The 20349-nt window shown below is 40.6% G+C and overlaps 3 protein-coding genes across 4 annotated transcripts in view; 1 reads left to right on the plus strand and 2 right to left on the minus strand.

Annotated features, from left to right (window-relative positions):
* The window catches only part of LOC117533790 (NHS-like protein 1), a 107267-nt gene extending 105205 nt beyond the window's left edge, over nt 1-2062 (minus strand). The window contains 1 exon segment of the mRNA XM_034197733.1: nt 1512-2062. Coding sequence (XP_034053624.1) covers nt 1512-1830 — 319 coding nt within the window. The 5' untranslated portion in view covers nt 1831-2062.
* A 3412-nt stretch (nt 2063-5474) lies between these two features.
* On the minus strand, nt 5475-13855 carry acbd3 (acyl-Coenzyme A binding domain containing 3). 2 transcript variants are annotated; one of them, XM_034197743.1, is made up of 8 exons: nt 13545-13855; nt 11757-11898; nt 11260-11400; nt 10877-11035; nt 10459-10633; nt 9748-9994; nt 8932-9219; nt 5475-7893 (listed from the first exon to the last, which is right to left on the minus strand). In XM_034197743.1, exons 1-8 carry the CDS (start codon nt 13810-13812, stop codon nt 7679-7681), a joined length of 1635 nt encoding a protein of 544 aa, XP_034053634.1. In that variant the 5' UTR covers nt 13813-13855; the 3' UTR covers nt 5475-7678. The 2 variants fall into 2 exon arrangements, with proteins under 2 accessions (XP_034053634.1, XP_034053635.1); XM_034197744.1 differs by having other exon boundaries at nt 10480-10633; nt 13545-13854.
* Nucleotides 13856-17981: 4126 nt separating this feature from the next.
* Nucleotides 17982-20349, plus strand: mixl1 (Mix paired-like homeobox). The gene is made up of 4 exons (XM_034197787.1): nt 17982-18095; nt 18226-18446; nt 18581-18707; nt 19254-20349. Exons 1-4 carry the CDS (start codon nt 17999-18001, stop codon nt 19829-19831), a joined length of 1023 nt encoding a protein of 340 aa, XP_034053678.1. The 5' UTR covers nt 17982-17998; the 3' UTR covers nt 19832-20349.

A 20349-nucleotide genomic window follows, 5' to 3' on the forward strand; every position in this document is an offset into this window, starting at 1 on the left:
TCAGTGCTTCTGTAAACCCAGAGCTGGCCTTGGGGCTATGTGGGAGCTATGCATCGCAAAGTAACACACTGCATTCCAGTCTACTCTATCACCTTGTCTTCAGCTGTTGGCCTCCACTGAATGATTGAGTGAATGACTTGTATGAAACAAAGCTTTAATAAGGAACTCCCAGCCCCACCTAGACCTGCATCAAGCCCTCAACAAGTACAGATAATAGAAGTAGTCAGGTCGTGCCAAGCAATAACAGAGGGGATTAGTTAAATGTCTGGTAGCTGTCACGTAGAGCGTACCCACTAAACTAGACTATCAGTCCGTGTGTATGTGTGTGTGTGTTCAATCCATTGCTCATCATACATCACATTCGCTTGTGTCTGGAAACTGCCTGCCTCACATTTCCCTGCAACCAGTTTTTGTATCTGTGTGTTTGTGCGTGAGGGACTGAGTCACAGTCAGACCAAAGGCAGGGTGAATAGATAGGAAGGATGGCAGTAAAATGGGAACAAAAACTGATGACTCAGAACTCAAATCCTCCTCTGTCACCAACGTTCAGCGGAATTAGGGTTTGTCATGTGATTTTGTACATATGTTATAGCCAAATTATATTACCAAAGACCAAGCTGGAAATAAATGGGACACAAAATCCCCTAACAAATGTGTTTGTCAATACAACCACATAACAACCCATTGAATAGGAATTAGTGATATAAAAGTAGAAGATAAGCACTCACTCAAAGGCTCTATTGGAGGTCTGTATCAGAGCAGACAAAATTACAGGCATATCTCTCAATATTTGCGTAGCTGGCAGAGAGAGAGAGATAGTGTAAGTTAATGTATAACCACTGAGTGTGGGACTACAGGAGGTAGCTTTACAAGGGCAGCAAAACAAATCAGAAAACAACAAGAGTCAGAACAGGCTGCACCAAAGAGAATTGATTTCTCGTTTGTCTTTGAGTTGTCCAACTTTGTTTACACGCATATAACAGAAAGAAGAAATGGGGGGTTAGGGTTCGTGTAAGAGTTTTAAGGCCTCCTGTGATCTCTGTATCCTTTGAAGACCTGAACACAGATGGTGAGTCCGTTGAGAGGAAATCCATCATTTCTGACAGGACTCAACAACACCCCGATTACCATAAGTGTGAAACTGTGAGTCCAGGCAAACTTAGGCCATGTGCCACCAGTCTCTCCTCCCTGGTTCTCTCAATGGACAAAATGTGACAGTCACCTTGGACCTGACCAGCATCTCTCTCCACACCAAGGACTATCTTATTATGATAGAGCAGCAAAAGTCCATAGGAAAAACACAACAACAGAAAGACATCAATTCAAAATAAGACATCAAATGAAATTAATTCTAAATCATGGTATAAAGGGGATATTTTGCCATATATTTACTTTTAGAATATGCACATTACATGTCTGTGGGTCACTTTTAGACGTTTATGTGACCAAATACCAGAGTTGTAGCACTAATAGTTCACACTATCAACAGGTCATCAGCACTGCAAACTTACGGATTGTGACTTTCTTGGGATCAAACTGGCGGATTTCTCCCTGCAGCCTTTGCAGTCTCCCCTGAATCCTGCAGGATCTTCTGAACACCATGCCTGCCTCCATCTCGATGGCCAGGAAGATGTCGCTGGCATGTCGAGAAAGGTCGGAAAGTTGGTGAATAATGTTTACAAGTGTATGACAGCCAACCTCATCCAATGAAGAGAACAATACGGGTTTTCGCAGTTTGCCTTTCCCGTTTTCTTCCCTCGGTATCCAGCCATCACACGGCGATAACCTGCTAACACGCCGCGGCTCAATGCTCCTCTGATGAAAGGGCATATTTATTTCATACCAATAACTCCAGCGGGACCAAACACTGTTCGCGCAAAAACCTTACAGCTTTTAAAACAAAATCCAAGACTCATCGCCGTCCTGCTATTATTTGCGAAGCAGTAAAATCCTTCAATCCCGCCATATTTTTGTTTTTCAAAGCATGGGACTTTGTGCTGCTGTACACTGGAGACGTTGCCTCCCAAAGTCTATTCAAATTCAACCCGACTGAGTGCAGGCTGGAGAGAAAAGAGAAAAAAACACAAGGAAAGTAGGGGGGTAATAAAAACCCGGAGAATACTATAACCACCTGTAGCAACTGGAACTGGAGCCAGATATTCAAACAGAGGCTTTACCTGAAAGTCAGTTACACGGTCTGATGGAAAACATGGACCGGAGCTTCTCCAAACTTAACCGGACGGGCTGGGGTCACCAACAGACTGAAAAGATAGAAATCACAGCGTGAGGTTTAAAGTTAGTATATTTATCATGGTCTATAAACCACTATGTCTAAGAATAGTAACTCACATTCACTTTGACTCCTTATTTCACAGCAATCCCTTCAATTATGAATAATATAATAACTTTAGACAAATATTAGGCTACATGTCACTATCGTTAGACACTTTTATACAAAGCGACTTACATAGGCTACTCAATACTGTGGACAATACCCACAGGAGCCATTTGGGGTGAAGTGTCTTGCCCAGGACATGCCGACTACAGTGGGGTTTGAACCTGTGACCCCCTGTTCCCACCACCAAGGCTCTATCCACTGCGCCACACGCCTAATATAACCTTTAATTCCCTAATTTAATTTTTAATGTAAATACCCAGACAAATATTATGCAAATTCAGGTGAAGAGTTTGGGACAATTAATGTAGGCCTACCTTTTATTCAAATTGAATAGTTCTACTCCAAGTAGCATAACAACTTCACAGTAATGTCACATTAAATGCAGATCTAGCCTAACGCCTAAAACTCATGGAGATAACATTTACTTTTTTTAAATGTAGCCTATCTTTCTTTTGAAAATGTGAATAAATAAACCTAATTAAATGGACATTATATAAGGACATGATGTACCTGTTCGTTTAGGATGTGTTGTGGCATGTTGCAATTTCCATAATTAGCTAACCTAGCATTGCTAAATTACCGTTTCGGGTTATTTATGCTTTTAGCTAAATTTAGCAAATAACAATAAATCCTGACGGCGTGGGCATTATTGTTATCTGTTGCAGCTGGTGAAACTATATTTTCTGATATGTAGGCCTAATGAACGGCCCACCAAACACCCAGGTCGTCAGTGGACAAATTAAGCTTACTTTAGTTAAAATTGTAACATTAAGTAACCTACAATACGCAACAAAGAAAATGTATGTAACAAAGCAAATGTTGGATGTTTGCTCATACCTCTTAAAGAACTCTTGGACAACACATTATGTGAACACTTGTCTGATTGATCTCCTCTCAGTGTTACACAAAGCATTGTCCTGTCCACGGCCTGGCATTCCCGCCGCCGCTCTTTAAATTCCAAAGAGCAAAACGAGCATACCTTTTACACCCTTTAGCTTTAAACCTGTGGCCTTACATTCTTATAAAACAATGTCCAGTTGCTCGAATGTGTCTCTGTAGTGTTAATTGTGCCACCTGGTGTCTTCAAGTGCACACAGCACCTCCATGAGAGTCTCAGTAACAATTAATGCAAGTGTTTAGTACGCTGTCAATTTTGTCAATACTTAGTGGAAATGTAAGAATTCCTCTCATATTGGCAGGCCCGGACTGGCCATCGGGAGGACCGGGAGGTTTCCCGATGGCCTGGCCTGCTAAGTGGCCTGCTGGCCTGAGGGTTCTTTTTTTTATGTATGTATTGTGAACGCAACGCTGCGCAAACTGCCTCACAGAGGGTGACTGGCTGTCTTCATGATGTGGCCTGCCGACATGGCCACTTTCATACAGATCGTACTAATGCCCTCGATTGGTCTCTGTGTGTCATTCAAGCTCGGGAGGGTATGTATGTGTGGCGCGAGAGCGATAGAGAAAGCGCGTGCACCGGTTACGTGTATTGTTGTTGTTAGCATCTGGTGCTAGCTAGCTGCGCTAACGCATATCATGAGCTGTCAACAAGGTGGAGGAGAGTCCTCTCCAGTCAGACTCAGAGACTGATAACTACAGCTCAGGTGAGGTAAAGAACTCTGAGTGTTTAGATAGTTAACTTAGTCTAAGTTCTCTGTGGGTCTCAAACGGTTTGGTCACCATTTATGTAAACACATATTTCCATTTGAAGGGGGAGTGATTAGTAAAATATGGATGAATAATAAAAAAAACGTTTTAACTAGGTGAAAAAAGGTAAGATAAACTTGTTAGCTCAAACTAGTCTTTGCTGCTGCCTCAAAGAGGAGCAGGGGGAGAGGAGGGAGACAGGAGAAGCTGGTTCAGGAGCACAGACACACTCGCAACTATAAATGAACCAAAAACAAATAAATAAACAAGTTTCAATGTTTTTTCATATTGGATATGGTATGTTATTGGTTATGGCCATGTACTTATGATTTTATGATTATTGAAATGTATACAGTTCTGTTTCATATGGGTGTAGTCTCTTTATTTCCCCCTCAAAGTGCACCAGATTGATGCATTTAAGTTCAACATTTAAACAATCTTACCGGGGGAGCATGCCCCCGGACCCCCCTATAGGATTTGAGGTCCACCCCCACTTAAAATATGTTCACATAGGTTCCTAAATAGATTTGCACATTATTTTAAACATGTTTATTCTGGGTAGTAGATTTAAAGTTTAGGGCTATCACTACGGGCAGCAACGCTGTAAATATTGACAAATAAATCCAGAAAAATGGCACAAAAGAAAACTGGTAGTGGCCTGGCTGGGTGTATAATTCCCGGCCTGACTTATTTTCCCAGTCCGGCCCTGCATATTGGTATGCACACCGTGGCAACAGTTAATAATATATAAGATTGTTACAATTCTGCTACAACTGTCCTCTGAGCATAGTAACATCCCATGTGCATCATGGAAACATTTAAGTATATTTTCCTGTTATCCTGTATCACAATGAGTAATATCCGCATTTGTCCTTTCCTGCACCAAGGGCCTCTGAAGCGATTGGTTACACTGGTAATATTCCACCGGCTTAACTCTACATTTTAGTTTTTTAGATGGTCACTTTTGTGTTACTTTCCACCATGGAATCGTTAGCCATTGAAATGTACAGAGTCCTAGGGTCACATGGTGGTAAAAAAGTCTTATCTGTGAATCAGTGTCAATGGGTAGTTCGTGTTTCTAAATGTAATAGTACCTTACTCATTTTGGAATTGTATCTATTCTGGTTTTACTTTAAAGCCTAATATTACTAAATACAACATTACATCTGGTGTAGCCTACTTATTAGTAGAGTATGTCAATACCATTCTTAATGTCCTTGCATTTTGAACATTTTCTGACTTTTCATAGCAGGGTAGACACGGGTGGATCTAAATTAATTAATGCACCCTTAATTCATCTTATTAAATACACCTTTGGTTTTCCTGATACAATGTATGTTTTTTAAGCAGTTTATAAATTAAAGGTTTGAATTCATTAAAGCTTCATCAGACTAAATAAAAAATTGTGAAATTACAAAAGCAAACAAAACCGAGATGAACATAGGTTTAATCAAGATTAAATATATGCCCCAAAAAAAGATCTTGCAACTCATAAGAGAACTAAACAAGTCAAAACAATACAAAAAGATGAGCTTTTCTGTCTGTAATGTCAATAGTCTTAAACTTTCTACGAGTTTTGGACTTTCATTCGGGTTAAAATGTATACACATATCTCATTCACCATATTTTACAGAGCATTGATTCTCAAAACCATAGCCTTCTTCCACATCTAAAAACCCATACATAAACTCATTTATAGAATTATTTACATACAAGGCTTGAACAAGTCAACTCAAACCATTTGGTGAGCAATAAGAAAAACAAACATCACACATCAGAACATTTGGGAACTTTCTTGAACTCTATGGCTTGTTTAAGCCATTTTGTTTTTACAAATCACTGAATGGATGGGAGGCAGGAGTGGCCTTTAATTAAATAATATCGACTTTCAGCAAGGTCATTGGAAGATTATTCAATTTGCAAGTTTCTCCACCACTGTGTCTTTAAAGATTGGTTGCATACAAAGAAAATGTACAAACACAGCTCGATGAGTGATAAAGTAGCACACACTGCTTTAAATGCACCAAGGTGGTAGGTACATAAAGCATGTACATGTAAATGTGAAACTAAACAACAGAAAAAAGAAAAAAAATTAAGAATGGCAACAAATTAACTAAGAAACAAAAGTTGATTACACTAAGTTGTCCCAACTGAGTTAAGTAAGCAACCACGTCACCAACAAATACATCATCTTAGTTTATTCACAACACCTTCATCGAGATGACAATTTGAGTTCATTCATACCAGAAAGGGAAAAGAAACAGACCAACACTGCATTTTGTGTATGGAATTAGAGTTTCTTTGAGCGCCACAGAGATGTAACAATGTATCATGACCTCTAAAAGATGGGTTTTCTTTATTTTAAGGAGTATTTGTGTGTCAGAGCTGAGTGCAGCATCTCATAACTCAAACACAAAAACCTCCGGGGTTAATAAAGATCTAACATTTGTAGTAATACTAGCTCCTTTTCTTGATTCAATCATGTAGAATAATTAGCAAAGGAAACTGGGTGATTTTATGTAATCAGTAATGTAGAAACGAGAGAACAAATGATGTATTTGATCATGTTTTTTAACGTCTTATTCTGAATAACACAGTGAGATGCTTGAGTTTATAAAGCCCTAGGGCCTCACTTTTCCATGTGCATTTCATTCTACTGTATATTTACTCCTTAACACTCATGACAGTAACCATGGAATGACTTCTTGCCTGTCCTTCATACATTTTGCCAGCAGACCCCATTTCAAAATATCTACTCCTGGTGCTCTCTGTCGATCATATTATATTAAGAAATAAAGGGGAAGGAGGGACTGTTTTTGTCCAGAGATAAGCCAAAAAGAGCACTACTTCCACTGAACATTTTCTCAAAACTTCATATATGCATGGTGGCTAGGGGAGAGAATAACAGACTACTGTTTTACAACCACAAAAAAAACGGTGTTGTTAATGTATGAGAGAGACTTGGCAAAGGCTCTCTTGGACCAGAGGCATAGTGTTATGAAGTACATTTGCAATATAATTCGATCTTCAACATTGTCTTGTGTTCTTGTGGGATAAACAACAAACCACTATTACGACCAAACAGGAAACGTTGGCTCGCAGAGTGATTGGTTGCCTGGTTTCCGTTGACGGCTATGAAAGCGTCTCACTCAGGGCAGAAGCAGCCACAAGGCCACGTTGGACAGTGTAGGGCTGAGTGCTGACAGAAGAGGAGCCCAGGGGGAAAGGTGGTCGAATACAATATGAGAGCGAAGTCCTACAGCTCGGTCTATGTGAGAGCAGTGAGGACAGGTGATGGATTTACAATAGGAATACACACTCCTCTTCCAAGGGCTCGATGACAGGCTCTAGCATGGGTGTATCATGAGACACGCATACACACATATTAGTCCATTATCAAATCTTGGGCTCCAGATGTGTCACTTTGTCACCCTCTGGTGGTTTTGTCCAGAACAGATCTGGTATTTCCTTCACACACACACACATACACTCGCACTCACGCACACACACACACACACACACACATACACTCGCACACACTCACGCACATACAGGCTGTCATCATACAAATCTCCACCTACACACATATATATATGAACACACTCCTTGGCTCCCCTGTGTCTGTTTTCAGGCTTATCTGGTGTAGTAGACTCTGTAGTAAACACTCTTGGCGCGCCAGAGAGAATAGGAGTTGTCAAACTTAAGCAGGTAGACTCCGCGGCCGGGGTACTGGTGGCTGCCAGCATACACTTCCTCATGACAGTCCCGCCGGTACACCGGCACAATCTCATCCACCTGGGGCTTCCCCGCCTCCTTCTTCGCCTTCTCTTCCTCACTGGGGGGATCAGCTGAGGACACAAGAACAATGTGTTTAGCTCAGACAGAAAGCAGGAAGGAATCACCAATGAGTCTCATCATTAGGAATAGCACACACACAAAAGGCTTCGCTATCATTATACAACGCTATCATTATACAACGCTATCAATAACCTTAATATTATGGAGTTAGTTTTTTACCACAATCCTGATCACACAATGGACATTACATTATTTAATTTGAGCAAACCAAAATCCATTCGAAGTTCTATGCAGTGTTTGCAAAAAAAATCCCATCGCACATGAGGATTAAGGCATTAACATAATAACATATAATACTGGCATAACGTTGCACCATTGTAAACCCGGGGTTAACACAAGGTTTATGACAAATTGTGACAAAATATCTTGCACAAAATTAAGTGTTGTTACACTAAACACAAAAATGCTACTGCTACTCCAGCTGACAATTAGAAGCAACGTTTAGAAGGACAGGTGTAATTGCTGTTAACAAAACCAAGCAAATTCCACTGCATAAAACTGTCTTTTATCTTAACATATTGCCTCCCTTCCTTTCTTTTCACACCACTGCTCTGGTTTCCATCGTAAGAACACAAGCAGGAATTCCTCCTTAAAACTGTGATGTTTATCTATGGCGTAGTAAAGTTCTGAACTTGAGATAAGAATATAATATCTGAAAAGAAGTTAAACAACTCTTCATTGGCCAATGAGCAAATTAGGTAAATCAATAGAACATATATTCTTATTCAAAGCAGCCACTTAAAGATGAAGCTCAATAACCACCATTACTTATTATGTAATTAATTGTTTGTAGTATATAGTCACCATAGCAAATGGTTCTGAACCTTAGATCAAAAGAGGAACAATGACATAATGGTGTATTTTTCTTGTAGTGTAACTAAGGGAATGGCTAGTAAAAGTTTCACATGTTTTCGTTTTGTTTATTTAAACAACCACCACTAAAGGTCATGTCACGCCTGCCAATTTGGTTTTTATTTAGTTTTGTTTATAAATCAGAAACACTGCAGGTATATTCGAACATATCTCACCTTCTTCATCGTCGTCCTCATCACTGGATTCTGACACGTGCACGCTGACAGAGGCAGTAGAAGCGTCCGTCCACTCGAAGAAGACCCCAAAGCCGATGTCGTAATAGTCCGTGGCAAACTCCCAGAACAGGTAGGCGCCCTCCTCGTGGGTGGGCACCCTCACTGTCACCACCTCACCGCGGCCCACCGTGATCACACTGTCTGCGTCCTGCCGGATCTTCTCCTTGAAGTCCTTGATCTGTGGCCGTGTCCACATGGAGGGGGCGGCGATGACTGGTGGGGAGTCAGCTGTGAGCAATGAACACAAAATTACATGTTAGAATCTGCTTATACAGCTGTCCTTTTTAGATGGTTTTTTGTGTGTGTGTGTGCGCGTGCGTGTGCGTGTGTGCGTGTGTGTGTGTGTGTGTGTCAAAGAGAGAAAAAGAGCATGTGTGCCAAATGTCAAAAGGTTATTTTTGCAGTGCTGGCTGACCATCCATCTTTCCTCAAAACATTGTTTTGAGAGTGGTGAGCCACGCATAGGGAATTCATTTGGCTCAGGATGTATGTTTTGGAATCAGACCAAGGCCTTGTTCATTGCTGTTGAGTGCCTACTCTTGTGAAAGCACAATGTGTGGCTGGATGATAGCAGCCTATCATGTATCACTTGTTGGAGCTCCTCTCCTTCCTGACCGTGATCAGGTCACATCAACAAGGACACAGCAGATAAGAATCAGGTTTCAAGTTCTGGTATAAAGCTTTGTTAGTTTGAGCTTAAATTCCTCCCAGTTGTTTCTGTGTTTTAATAAATGAGAAAAACTACAGCCCACCAACCTAATAAAGGGCCGTTCTCTGAGACCTCCTCTGCCGGCTCGGGCTCAGGCTCCCGGTCCATGCTCTCAGAGTACGAGTCTGACTGGCCTCCATTGATGGTAGGGGCTTCTTCACCGGCAGGAGGTGAAGTTGCACACATCGGTCCTGCTGCTGAGGCGACGAGGGGTTCACCACTACTGAAGCCGCTGGATTCAAGGGAGCCCTGCACCATCGAATCCGCCTGCATCTGCTGCTTCTGTAAGGCCGCCTGGGACCAAAGGAGGACAACACTGAGTTAGGACATACTAGGGACTTATACCAAGATTGTTATGTTACTACAATGCTTTTGGAATGATGATTCGTGATTTGATATGGGCATATATGATACATACGATAATGATATCTTGAATTTTCATCCTGACAAGTTCACTTGAGATTAAGCATATCAGAAGATACCTCAATTATTTAAGAAGCTTAACTTAAAAAAAAAAAGTGTTTTCATCTTTTGTAAACCCTTTGAAAGTATCTGAAATTGCAATTTGGTGCAAGACCTTTGTTGCAAATGCTTTATTGTGTGTACCTAACAATCAAGTGTGTCAGTAGATTGTGTTCTTTTATATAAATTAATGCTTTATTTTGCAAATATCCAAGTTCCAAATTAAATGGAAAATCTAAAAAACAAGAAATCAATCACTGAAAGTCTATCCATGCTAGTGATGACACAACAGCTACCTGTTGCTGGGCAAGCTGCACCTGGTAGAGCTGCTGCATGTACTGCTGGTAGTGTTGCTCCTGCAGCTGACGGATGAGGCCCAGCTGTTGCTCCGGGCTGTTGGGGTATTGCTGAGCAGCGTACTGTTGGAACTGCACTGCCGTCTGCGCATTCAAAGCCGCCATTATCTGTTGTCTGAAAACCAGGAAACAGGGGCAGAGTCGGTGAGGAAGAAAATACAGGAAATGGAGAGGAGGGAATGTTGGACAGTGGACAACTGTAGGATTGTATCTTAGAGAGAAGAGTGATAGAGGAGGCATGGTCTTCTTTTTAGCAGGCATCAGCCGAGCAAGGACCTTGCAGATATCAATGTCAGAGAATTTTAGTAATCATGCAAAATGTAGCATTTGCAAAAGACAGCGGTGCAGATAAACATACTTCTGCTGCTCAATCCGTAGCCGTTCGTCCTCTGCATGTCTCCTTTCCTCTTCCTCTCTCCTCAGCCTTTCCTCCTCCTCAAGCCTCCTTCTCTCCTCCTCCTGCCTTTGTCGCTCCCTCTCCTCCTCCTCCAGACGCTGACGCTCCTCCTCTTCTTTCCTGGGGTAGAGCAATGACATGAAGGATATTGTAAATTATGCAAATGGTAAAATTCCTCAAAACCTTTCATAGACCGTAGTCAATAAATGTTAGTCAATACAAATGTCAGTAAAGCAAAAAAATCACTACTACTTTCACAGGTTCGCTGGATAGGCCGAACTAAGTCTGTATTTAGACACTGAAGCAGAGAGATCCTCCTCGGGAACTGGAGTCGGGTACCTTACCTTTTTCTTTCCTGCTCCTCCTTTTCGATCTTGTGTGAGGTGACGTATGGAGCAAAGAGGTTACAGCACTTGTTCAGCATCTTGACAAACTCCACCATGGCCTCCTCCTTCTCCATGTTACCTAGGGAAGCCCACTCTTTCCTGCAAGCAGAGCAAGATTGAAGGTGAGGATAAATAATATAGGCAACTGGTCAAAATGGGCTCAGTCATTAAGTTTTTGTTTTGTTTACTTCTAGACACGTTCATATTTAATAATAGCAAAAAAGAGGAATTCAAATGTGTAGCGTTTGTAACAACCATTGTTAATTCATAACTTAAAGAAACTCTAAGTGAACTCAATCTTAAAATCTGTGTGTCATTACATTTGTGCAATAAGGACATATATGTGAGTGGAACAGGCTAATAGCATTTGTAGTTAATTTAACTATTTTGACACCAAATAGCTGAAACAACTACCATTTTTCAAAGGGAAAACACACTGGGTCTGCTGGGGTTACCTGCGGTCGCTGCCCAGGACATCAAAGAAACCGACCTCCGGTGAAGCATCAGGATTATAAGGACCCAGTAACACCTGTTTGTGCAGAGCCACCAGTCGAAGCTTCTCCTCATATGTCGGGTGAAAGGCCTTTCCATCTTTATCTGAGAACAGCAAAGTGGGAGCAATGAATTTGCATTCATTTGGTTTTTTACACCCAGCAGTTAAAAGGGGCTGTGAATACTACAACACAGCCTTGTGTCATGGTACACTATACTAGTAACAACAGTAATAGCATTTAGGCTATTATATTGTCTAGAGTGTTACCTCATAAAATCCTTGTGACTTCAATCCGAGAGAAACGTCCAACTTTCTATGTGAAGGCCTACAAGTTACGCAATTAGACCTCACCCTACTTGACTTCAAACACATGACTACAAATACAAAGCAGAGATTACTCTCGCACAGTGTAGTGGGACCAGATCCAAACCGGTTTGCACAATTATCACAAGTGCTTTGCTCTTATATAACCAGTAGCATTGAAAAAAATGTTTTAAATGAATGTACCTTTTGAGGATGTCTGAAAGGTAAAGGCAAGTGGAGCAACCACGTGTGGAATACACTATATATAATATATCCAGATTTATTTTAAATACATTTCTTCTAAGTCCAAAAGACATCAAGGCTGATACACTTTAAATACAATGCTGTTTGGACTTGCTACTTCTTGAATTCAAATGAGTTGTTGATCTTGAAACTCAACATAAATACAATTTTTTTTAAGCAGCACAAAGTATGCAATGGTTATTATATTACATGTTAGACGCTTTTATCCAAAGCGACTTGGGGTGAAGTGTCTTGCCCAGGGACACAACGACATGCTGACTGCAGTGGGGTTTTTGAACCCCTGAGACCCCCTGATCCGAACACCTACGGACAACCCACTACGCCCCCTATGTTATATGATAACACTGTTGCTAATGTTGTCTTAATAGTGCTGCCAATAATTCAGACTGCTTGGATAAAATATTATTCCAGATCTATGCATAGAAAACAGAAACATGCTGTCAATGCTACCAACTTGTGCTTTGTATTGGATTTCCTGTTGGAGGTGTAGCAGTAAGGGAGTGGCATGTGCACGGATCATATGAGTAGGCAGTTAAACTGTAAAACAGTTCCAGTGGTCATACAACCCTGTGGGAACTGGAAACGTGGCTTTTAGCAGCGATATAAATGGGTTGATCTCAGATCAGACTATGTAATGCAAGGAATAACCAACTTCTAAGGCACAGTGATGATATGTCAGCGTCTAATTGATCAGAGAAAGATATGTGTAAGCAGCTGACATGCAGGCTCCCTTTAGCCGCATCAATGACAGGGCAGGGCGTGTTTAAAGCCCACAAACAAATCACTATGAGGCACCATTCAGTTAGCATGAACAGCGTCTTAAATTACAGCTGATGAAGCAGTCGCTTGACAAGCCAGGTTATTCTTTCCAAAACACAAATAAAAGTACAAAGAAGGTACACAACACGAGGGGAAAATATGGATGATATTGTTTTGAGGCCACGTATTGACACACTCGGAAGTGGCGTGCTTATTTGACCCTTTAACAACCAGCTAGCAGCCTGTTAGCTGCGCTGACTGCTGGTTAGCTTTGAAGCTAAAGAAATGTTGCGGCTGACAGCAGCAGCCCCGGTGACAGCAAACGGCTAACTCCACCGAACGGGTGACTCGTATTTAAGTCGGTTCTTCCTGCTATCTGCTTCTTTACGTGACATGCGTGAGATTTATAACACATGTAAAATACCTTTGAAGAATTGAAGGCCCATCCCATACAGCTCCAGCAGAGGAAAGCCCCATTTCCTCTCTATGGCTGATCTGGCTGTCTCTCCATCTTCCCCTCCCGCTGCAGCCGGTGTGTCGGTCTCGGGCTCCGCGGCTTCGGGCTCCGGCTCCTGGGCCTGGAGCTGCTCGTCCTCCGGGTCGGGACTGAGGGTGAGGCCATCGATAGAAACTTCGAGCCGGCTGGAAGTAGCACTGTCGAGGTCGCCGCTCTGAACCTCTGTCGCCATCATGTAGACTGTCAGCTGAAGCGGCCACGTACCTACTTCCGTTTAGTCTTGGCGGAAGTTCCGGGAGGTTTTTTCTTCCCTCGATGTAAATAATGACGTCGCATTAACAGATCAGATACATATTTACACAAATTATTTACTTTTTAACAATTGGGAGTGTTATAAATCGGAATTTCCTTTGAATGCTTTTGTTTTTTGTTTTTTATACAATGCATAACGTTTTTTAATGTTTTGTATTCAAGGGTTTATTTTATCATGAACATATGTTATTGTGGAATTTGAAATGACTTTTCATATATAAAATAGATTGCGCTGTTAACAATATTAATATTTTGGAGTTTAAATATGATAGTATTATTTAGGCTTGCAGTCCTTTTTATAAAAACATAAACATTTTGGGATTCATTTAATGGGGTAATTAAAGCTGTAAAATAAACATGATGGTCAAACTATGTAACAAAGACACCAAAGCTAAAATACCTCAAATATATCATCAGCATTTCCTGTACTGACATGTTTTTTTTCCAGCAATGGCATATTTCCTGTAATAAGCTAACACTTATTGTCAATGTATTAGGCCAGGGACCTTTTCGATCCAGCTCTTATATTAACAAAATGTATTCAAATAGTGTTTACAATTGTTTGCTTAGAAGATATGTACACACACTATCATCATACTCATCTTCTGCTTGTGATTGCTATGAGCCTTTACAATGAATTATAAGTAAAGTAACTATAAAACATCCCTCAAATACACAACTGCCAAACTTATACCAACGGCCCTTAAGACAATGACATTTTAACATGTACCTGCAAACTTGTGAGGATAGTTTACCTGTCTGTCTGCAGGTTAAATGTATAGTGGTCAGGTCAAACTGTGGGCTAAACATTAGTCAGACTTGAAAGGTGTGAACATGCTTTTGTTTGTGTCTACAGTAAGCTGCCAACTGGAAATGGCCAGTAGAAATCCCAAAGTGTTTTGACTGTTTGATGTTTAAAGTGCAGGCTGTTAACTACAATATACCAGCATTATTTTGTATCTATTTTGTCAAAAAAAAATGTCATGGGATGACTTAATAAAAACACCAAAATTAAACATGCGTAACAACAGCAATGCTGACTTCACATTCATGATAGTGAGCAAGGTTACCAAAGAAAATGTAAATACTTCTTAACTTACTAGAAGCTACTATTTCATGCTGCCTGTGCATTCTGTGATTTTAACATAAAAGCCATTTGTAACCTGTTCTAAGCCTTTTTTCTACTGGTTAGTAAATATTATATGTGGATTTTTTAAGGAAGGCCTCTTTTGAACCGGTCCATTCTTGCGGCTGTAACACTGCAAATGTACAACTGTGACAGTAATAAACGATGATCTTTGATATCTTATTTTGGTAAAAGCAACATCTACAATAAACAAACCTCTCATGATATACAATGAAGCAATAAGATCACATCATCTCTTTGGTCTTAGGAAATTGAACATATTTAAATTTCATCGGTGTAAAGATATCCATGAATGCCCACATAACAAGGCCTAACATGTGCTCAGTGATCTTGTGGTTCCACTCACAGTTTTGCGCTCAATAATAAAATAAAGGTCCATCAGGAACTGTAGGTGCCCTCATGTAAATCTACATTTGGACAAACAGCTTTTTCTGTTCGGGTGATCAACATCTGGAAACGATCTCAACTGGATCATGATTGGGATCACTTCAACTGAACATTTTGTAAGAGGGATCAGTCAGTATTAGCTAGTTTCCTGTTATGTTATGTTTAGACTGCATTTTCGTGTTCATTTTTAAGTTGTGGGTTTTGTGTATGTACCTAATGTAGAGTGTTTGTGTTTTATGCATTTTAAGGGCCCATCCAGGGACATCATAGCAAGTAGCTTAGACTATAAATAATGTGGTGTGTGGAATTGGATAATGCTATATACTTTTAGAATCAGAATCCCTTTATTTGTCCTGCAACAGGGACATTTTAACAACAGCAAGAGTGCAGATTAATAATAAATAGTAGACTAACATATTATATAAAAAAGTGGGAAGACGTTATAATAAAAACACAATAGGTAAAAATAACAAATAACATATAAGTACACCATGGTTTAATAACAGATTTAAATATAAATTGAAAGAAAAGGTAGAGTGTGAATCACAGTAGGGTTTTAACAATAAACTTTACATACATCATATTTTCATGCCTGAAGAGCTTTGAAGCCACAGATGACCGATGAAGCATTGCTGTTCATTTCAGCTCTCAGAAAACATTGTCATAGTCCATTACAAAGATCAGGAACTTCAACAGCCTGATTTTAGCATAGCAATCTGGTCTGTGCACACAGGCAATACCCAATTAGGGCTCAAAGACAAAACAGTCTGTGAACTGTGAATGATGTATTTACCTGCACATCCTACCTGAACAATGCTGTATGTGTCAGAGTACAGAGATCAAAAAGTGATGTTTTGGATTTGAAATTACACGATGGCTGTCAAGTTATTTTCCCACAGAGCTCAACCAATATAACCAGAGAAAACTGTTGGTGTTTTTTTAGTCTGTGTTACAGGTCTCTTTGTGCATTGCAAGTTTAACTTCATACAATCTACTCCACAATGACTTAACCCAGTCATAGCTGTATCAAATAAATCATATGATGATGCAGTAAAGATCTGGAATGCATTTTATATGCAATAGTGTCTCCCCACACCCAACGTAATTAACTACGATGCATGAAATTGAATTTATAATTGCCCATGTATGTAAATAACAAAAAATCACTCTGACGTAGGACACGAGCTATGCAACCATTATGTATGATACTTATAATTGTTATATCTATTCTGCTATTTCTTGCACTATTATTATTGGTTTTGTTTGTTTTATGTCCTATACATATTATGTTGCATTGTTGGAAGAGCCAGGGACTTTAGTTTTTCATTGTCATATCCATACTGTGCACATGACAATAAAGCCTTACATCTTGAATCTATAATGAAAGCTTTATATATAGCCCCTCCAAAAATAAAGAGCTTTATATTTAAACAGAAATATTATAAGGCAATCAAAATCCAGAATCTAAGATATAAAACAAAATGACAAGACAACATAATTCATATACAGGGAAAAAAGGAAAATGCCACAAGATAATATAGAGACATAAGAAGAGGTTTACTGTAAACTGCCCCCCTGAGATAATTATTGTCCAAATATGTGTAAACAAATTAGTCTGTCTGTGGTTCTACCTGACCTATTGACTTGATCCCTCCTGAATTAATTGAAGTTGAGCCATTCAATAACAAGTGCCCACTCCTGCTTACTTTTGAGGTTTGTGTATTGAGATTAACTTTGTTGCCACTGAAAGAGGACAGGAAGCATATATTTCCTATATACACCAGTGTGGAGTAGACCTTCAAAGACCTGAATATGTTCTTCAAAAATAACATTTTTTTTACATTTATGGAAAAACAATCACCAATTCAAAGTATAATCCTGGTAGAATAAAGGCCGAGATGCAGAATCATTCAGAATAAGCCTAAATACATATTGAATGATATTATTTTTATTAAAATAAAAACAAAACATGTAATAAAATCTTAATGCTGAACTAATGTGATATTTGAATCTTGCCTGTTATTATGTAGGCCTACACACACATTTCAAACACATAGCAGGAAATTGTACATAGCGTACAGTCTTCGCAAATTACGCATACATTCAGTTAAATACATGGAAATAAATACACTTTTCACAACATAAAGACTTTGACCGGAGACCATATGATACAGCAATAATATATATTCACTACAGCAACAAACAGCAGTCCGTGTGAGGGTTACCCGTTGAGGAAATAGCAGTTTCCTACTGTCTTTGAAGGCTACATGTCCATTATTACTTCACCCATTCCAAAGCGGATAAATGTTTTCACTGCCGATGTGTATTGAGCATGCAGATTCCATTAAAACCCTTTTAAGAGACCTGCGGCCGCTCCACCGTCCCAGGTGCGAGGCCTTCACACCTCCGGAGGCCTGCAGACGTCTGAAGTTTGCGCACGGCCGCTGCAGTGCCAGCCGGCCCCGATGGCTGCCCCATTCACACATAGCCAGCGTCACCTTTGATCGCCGGGGGATTTAACCCCAGCGAGCAGCGCACCTCTCAAACAGTCGCTGGAAATAATACGAAGAGGAACATGTCTTCAACTCATGGGAATATGCGAGTCGGGGATCTGTATCATTTCCAGATGTATCACGAGGGACCTTTGCAGACGAACAGCACGGTGAACTCAGGTAGGTGGCAAGGAATAAGAATAAGACTGCATTTTGCAAAAGCTATTAAGTAGCCACACCACTGGTAACAGTCCAACACGACTTTGCAGCTGCTTTGGCTCTTACTTATTTCTGCACGCTTTCTTTCCAGATTATGGAGCTCCAGATGTGACCAACTACTTCAACTCTGCGAACTCTGCGCCAAGGGCAGAGAAATGCGTGGCAATACTGACCCACAGGAGAAAGAGGACTAACTTCACCCAGCAGCAAATCGAGGTGCTGGAGAAAGTTTACTCGGATACTAAATATCCTGACATCTACCTGAGGGAGAGACTGGAGGCTCTGACCGGGCTTCCTGAGTCCAGAATTCAGGTAAATTAACAGATCAATCAAAGATGTTGAGAGATTTTTCAATAAGCCATTTGATCAAAACAATTAAAGTACATCAGAAAACAAGTTATTGTGAATTGTTAAACTGACATATTTCTTTCATGCACACGTTTCAGGTGTGGTTTCAGAACAGAAGGGCCAAGTCTCGTCGCCAGGTGGGCTCCTCAGGGTCTATGAAGGTCCCCACACCGCCAGCAGCGAGCCCATTCAGCCAGCTCCAGAGCAGGATGGGCCCAGAGAAAGGTAAATAATGCAGAAAATCATTGTTTTCTTGTTTTGGGTACCTTCCTTAGATTAAGAATTACATTTTATTCCCATGGCCTTGGAACGTTTTATCAAATATGTATTAAAAGGAATAGAAATAAGTCTCAAACGTATCATGTGACCAGGTATAACATCTGAGGCTCATAGATAATAAATAGGAGACAGATTTTATGGACCCACTGATTTTGTTGGTATACCCATACGAATATCTACATTTCTACAAGCTTCTTATCAATGTAACATGTTTTTATAAAAATGGCATTCTGGAAGCAGTGAATTATGGGATTTCACTCCCAATCTGTTACATAGGAAAATTATAAAAAATCTGGAAGCAAGGCATGAATTTGTTCCCTCTGAGAAACAAAACAAATAAAGATTATTATTATTACATTTGGAAAGGGCCAATATTCTCTTGGTGTTCACTTCTACCCTTGATCGTCATGAAAAATGTTGCTTTTTCTCCCTCCAGTGTGATGAATGAGTAAAGTAACACTTTAATCGCCCTACTCTTCTTTTCTCTTCCAGTGTATGACAACAATCATGGAGCCGAGGCCCAAAGGATTGGAGGTTTTGGACTGGAGGACAGTTTCAGACCTTCCATGCACCAGAGCACAGATGACCCTCACAGAACCAGCATGCCCGCCAAGCCCAGCAGCTACGAACACACGCCTGTCTCCTGCCTCTACGACAAAGAGGGGTCGAGAGCAAAGCCTGATCAGATGCAGCGGCACAAGCTGAGCGTCAACGTGCCGTGCTGTAACGTCCACCTGTATCCCAAAGAGAACGAGCATCAGCCCAAGATGGAAGCCAACATGCCCGCCAACCAGGGCCCGAAGGTTCTGGTGGAATATGACAACTTCCCCCCCAACAAGACCATCGGCCCAGAGATGAAAGTTGTGATTCCTCCCATTCCCTCGCAGAATAACTTCAGCAGGTCATCGCCGAAGGATAATGGATGCCAAATCCAGTATCCACGCGTGATGTCCGCAGGAGATCGGTTCAGCCACTTCTCCCCGATCCACGCCACTGAGGCGCAGGATTTTACCGACTCTGACTCTGACTGGGAAAGCGATGCCTTGGCAGGCTTTGGTGGCTTTATGTGATGTATTATAACAGCTGATATATATACAGCTACGTGTATACGTGTAGAGCAGTGCTTCTCAAAGTGTGGTCCGCGGACCACTGGTGGTCCGTGAGCGCCCCCTAGTGGTCCGTGAGTATATTGGTAACATTTCACATTTGAAATAAATAAATAAATTTAAGTTTTCCGCACTCTCGCGGGAATATCTCCGCAATGGAGCGAGCTTAAGTTTCACTTTCGATTGCATGATATAGCCCAGCGCAACACCTTCATCACACATGTTGCCACTTGTTTGTACCATTTTCAGGCGATTTGTAATCTGTTCTAAAAAAACGATGTGTTTTTGGATATTTGTGGAGTTAGGTGGTCCGCGAGTGTTTTTTCATTGGTTAAGTGGTCCTTGGTATGAAAAAGTTTGAGAAACACTGGTGTAGAGGCAGTATACAATTGTTTGCAAAAAAGGAAAATGTGTATTTATTGTAAAATAGTAATAGAATTGTAGAAAAATAAATGTTGATTAATAAATACTAACAAATACAA

This window comes from Gymnodraco acuticeps, unplaced genomic scaffold, assembly GCF_902827175.1.
Source record: "Gymnodraco acuticeps unplaced genomic scaffold, fGymAcu1.1, whole genome shotgun sequence".
Classification (NCBI taxonomy): domain Eukaryota; kingdom Metazoa; phylum Chordata; class Actinopteri; order Perciformes; family Bathydraconidae; genus Gymnodraco; species Gymnodraco acuticeps.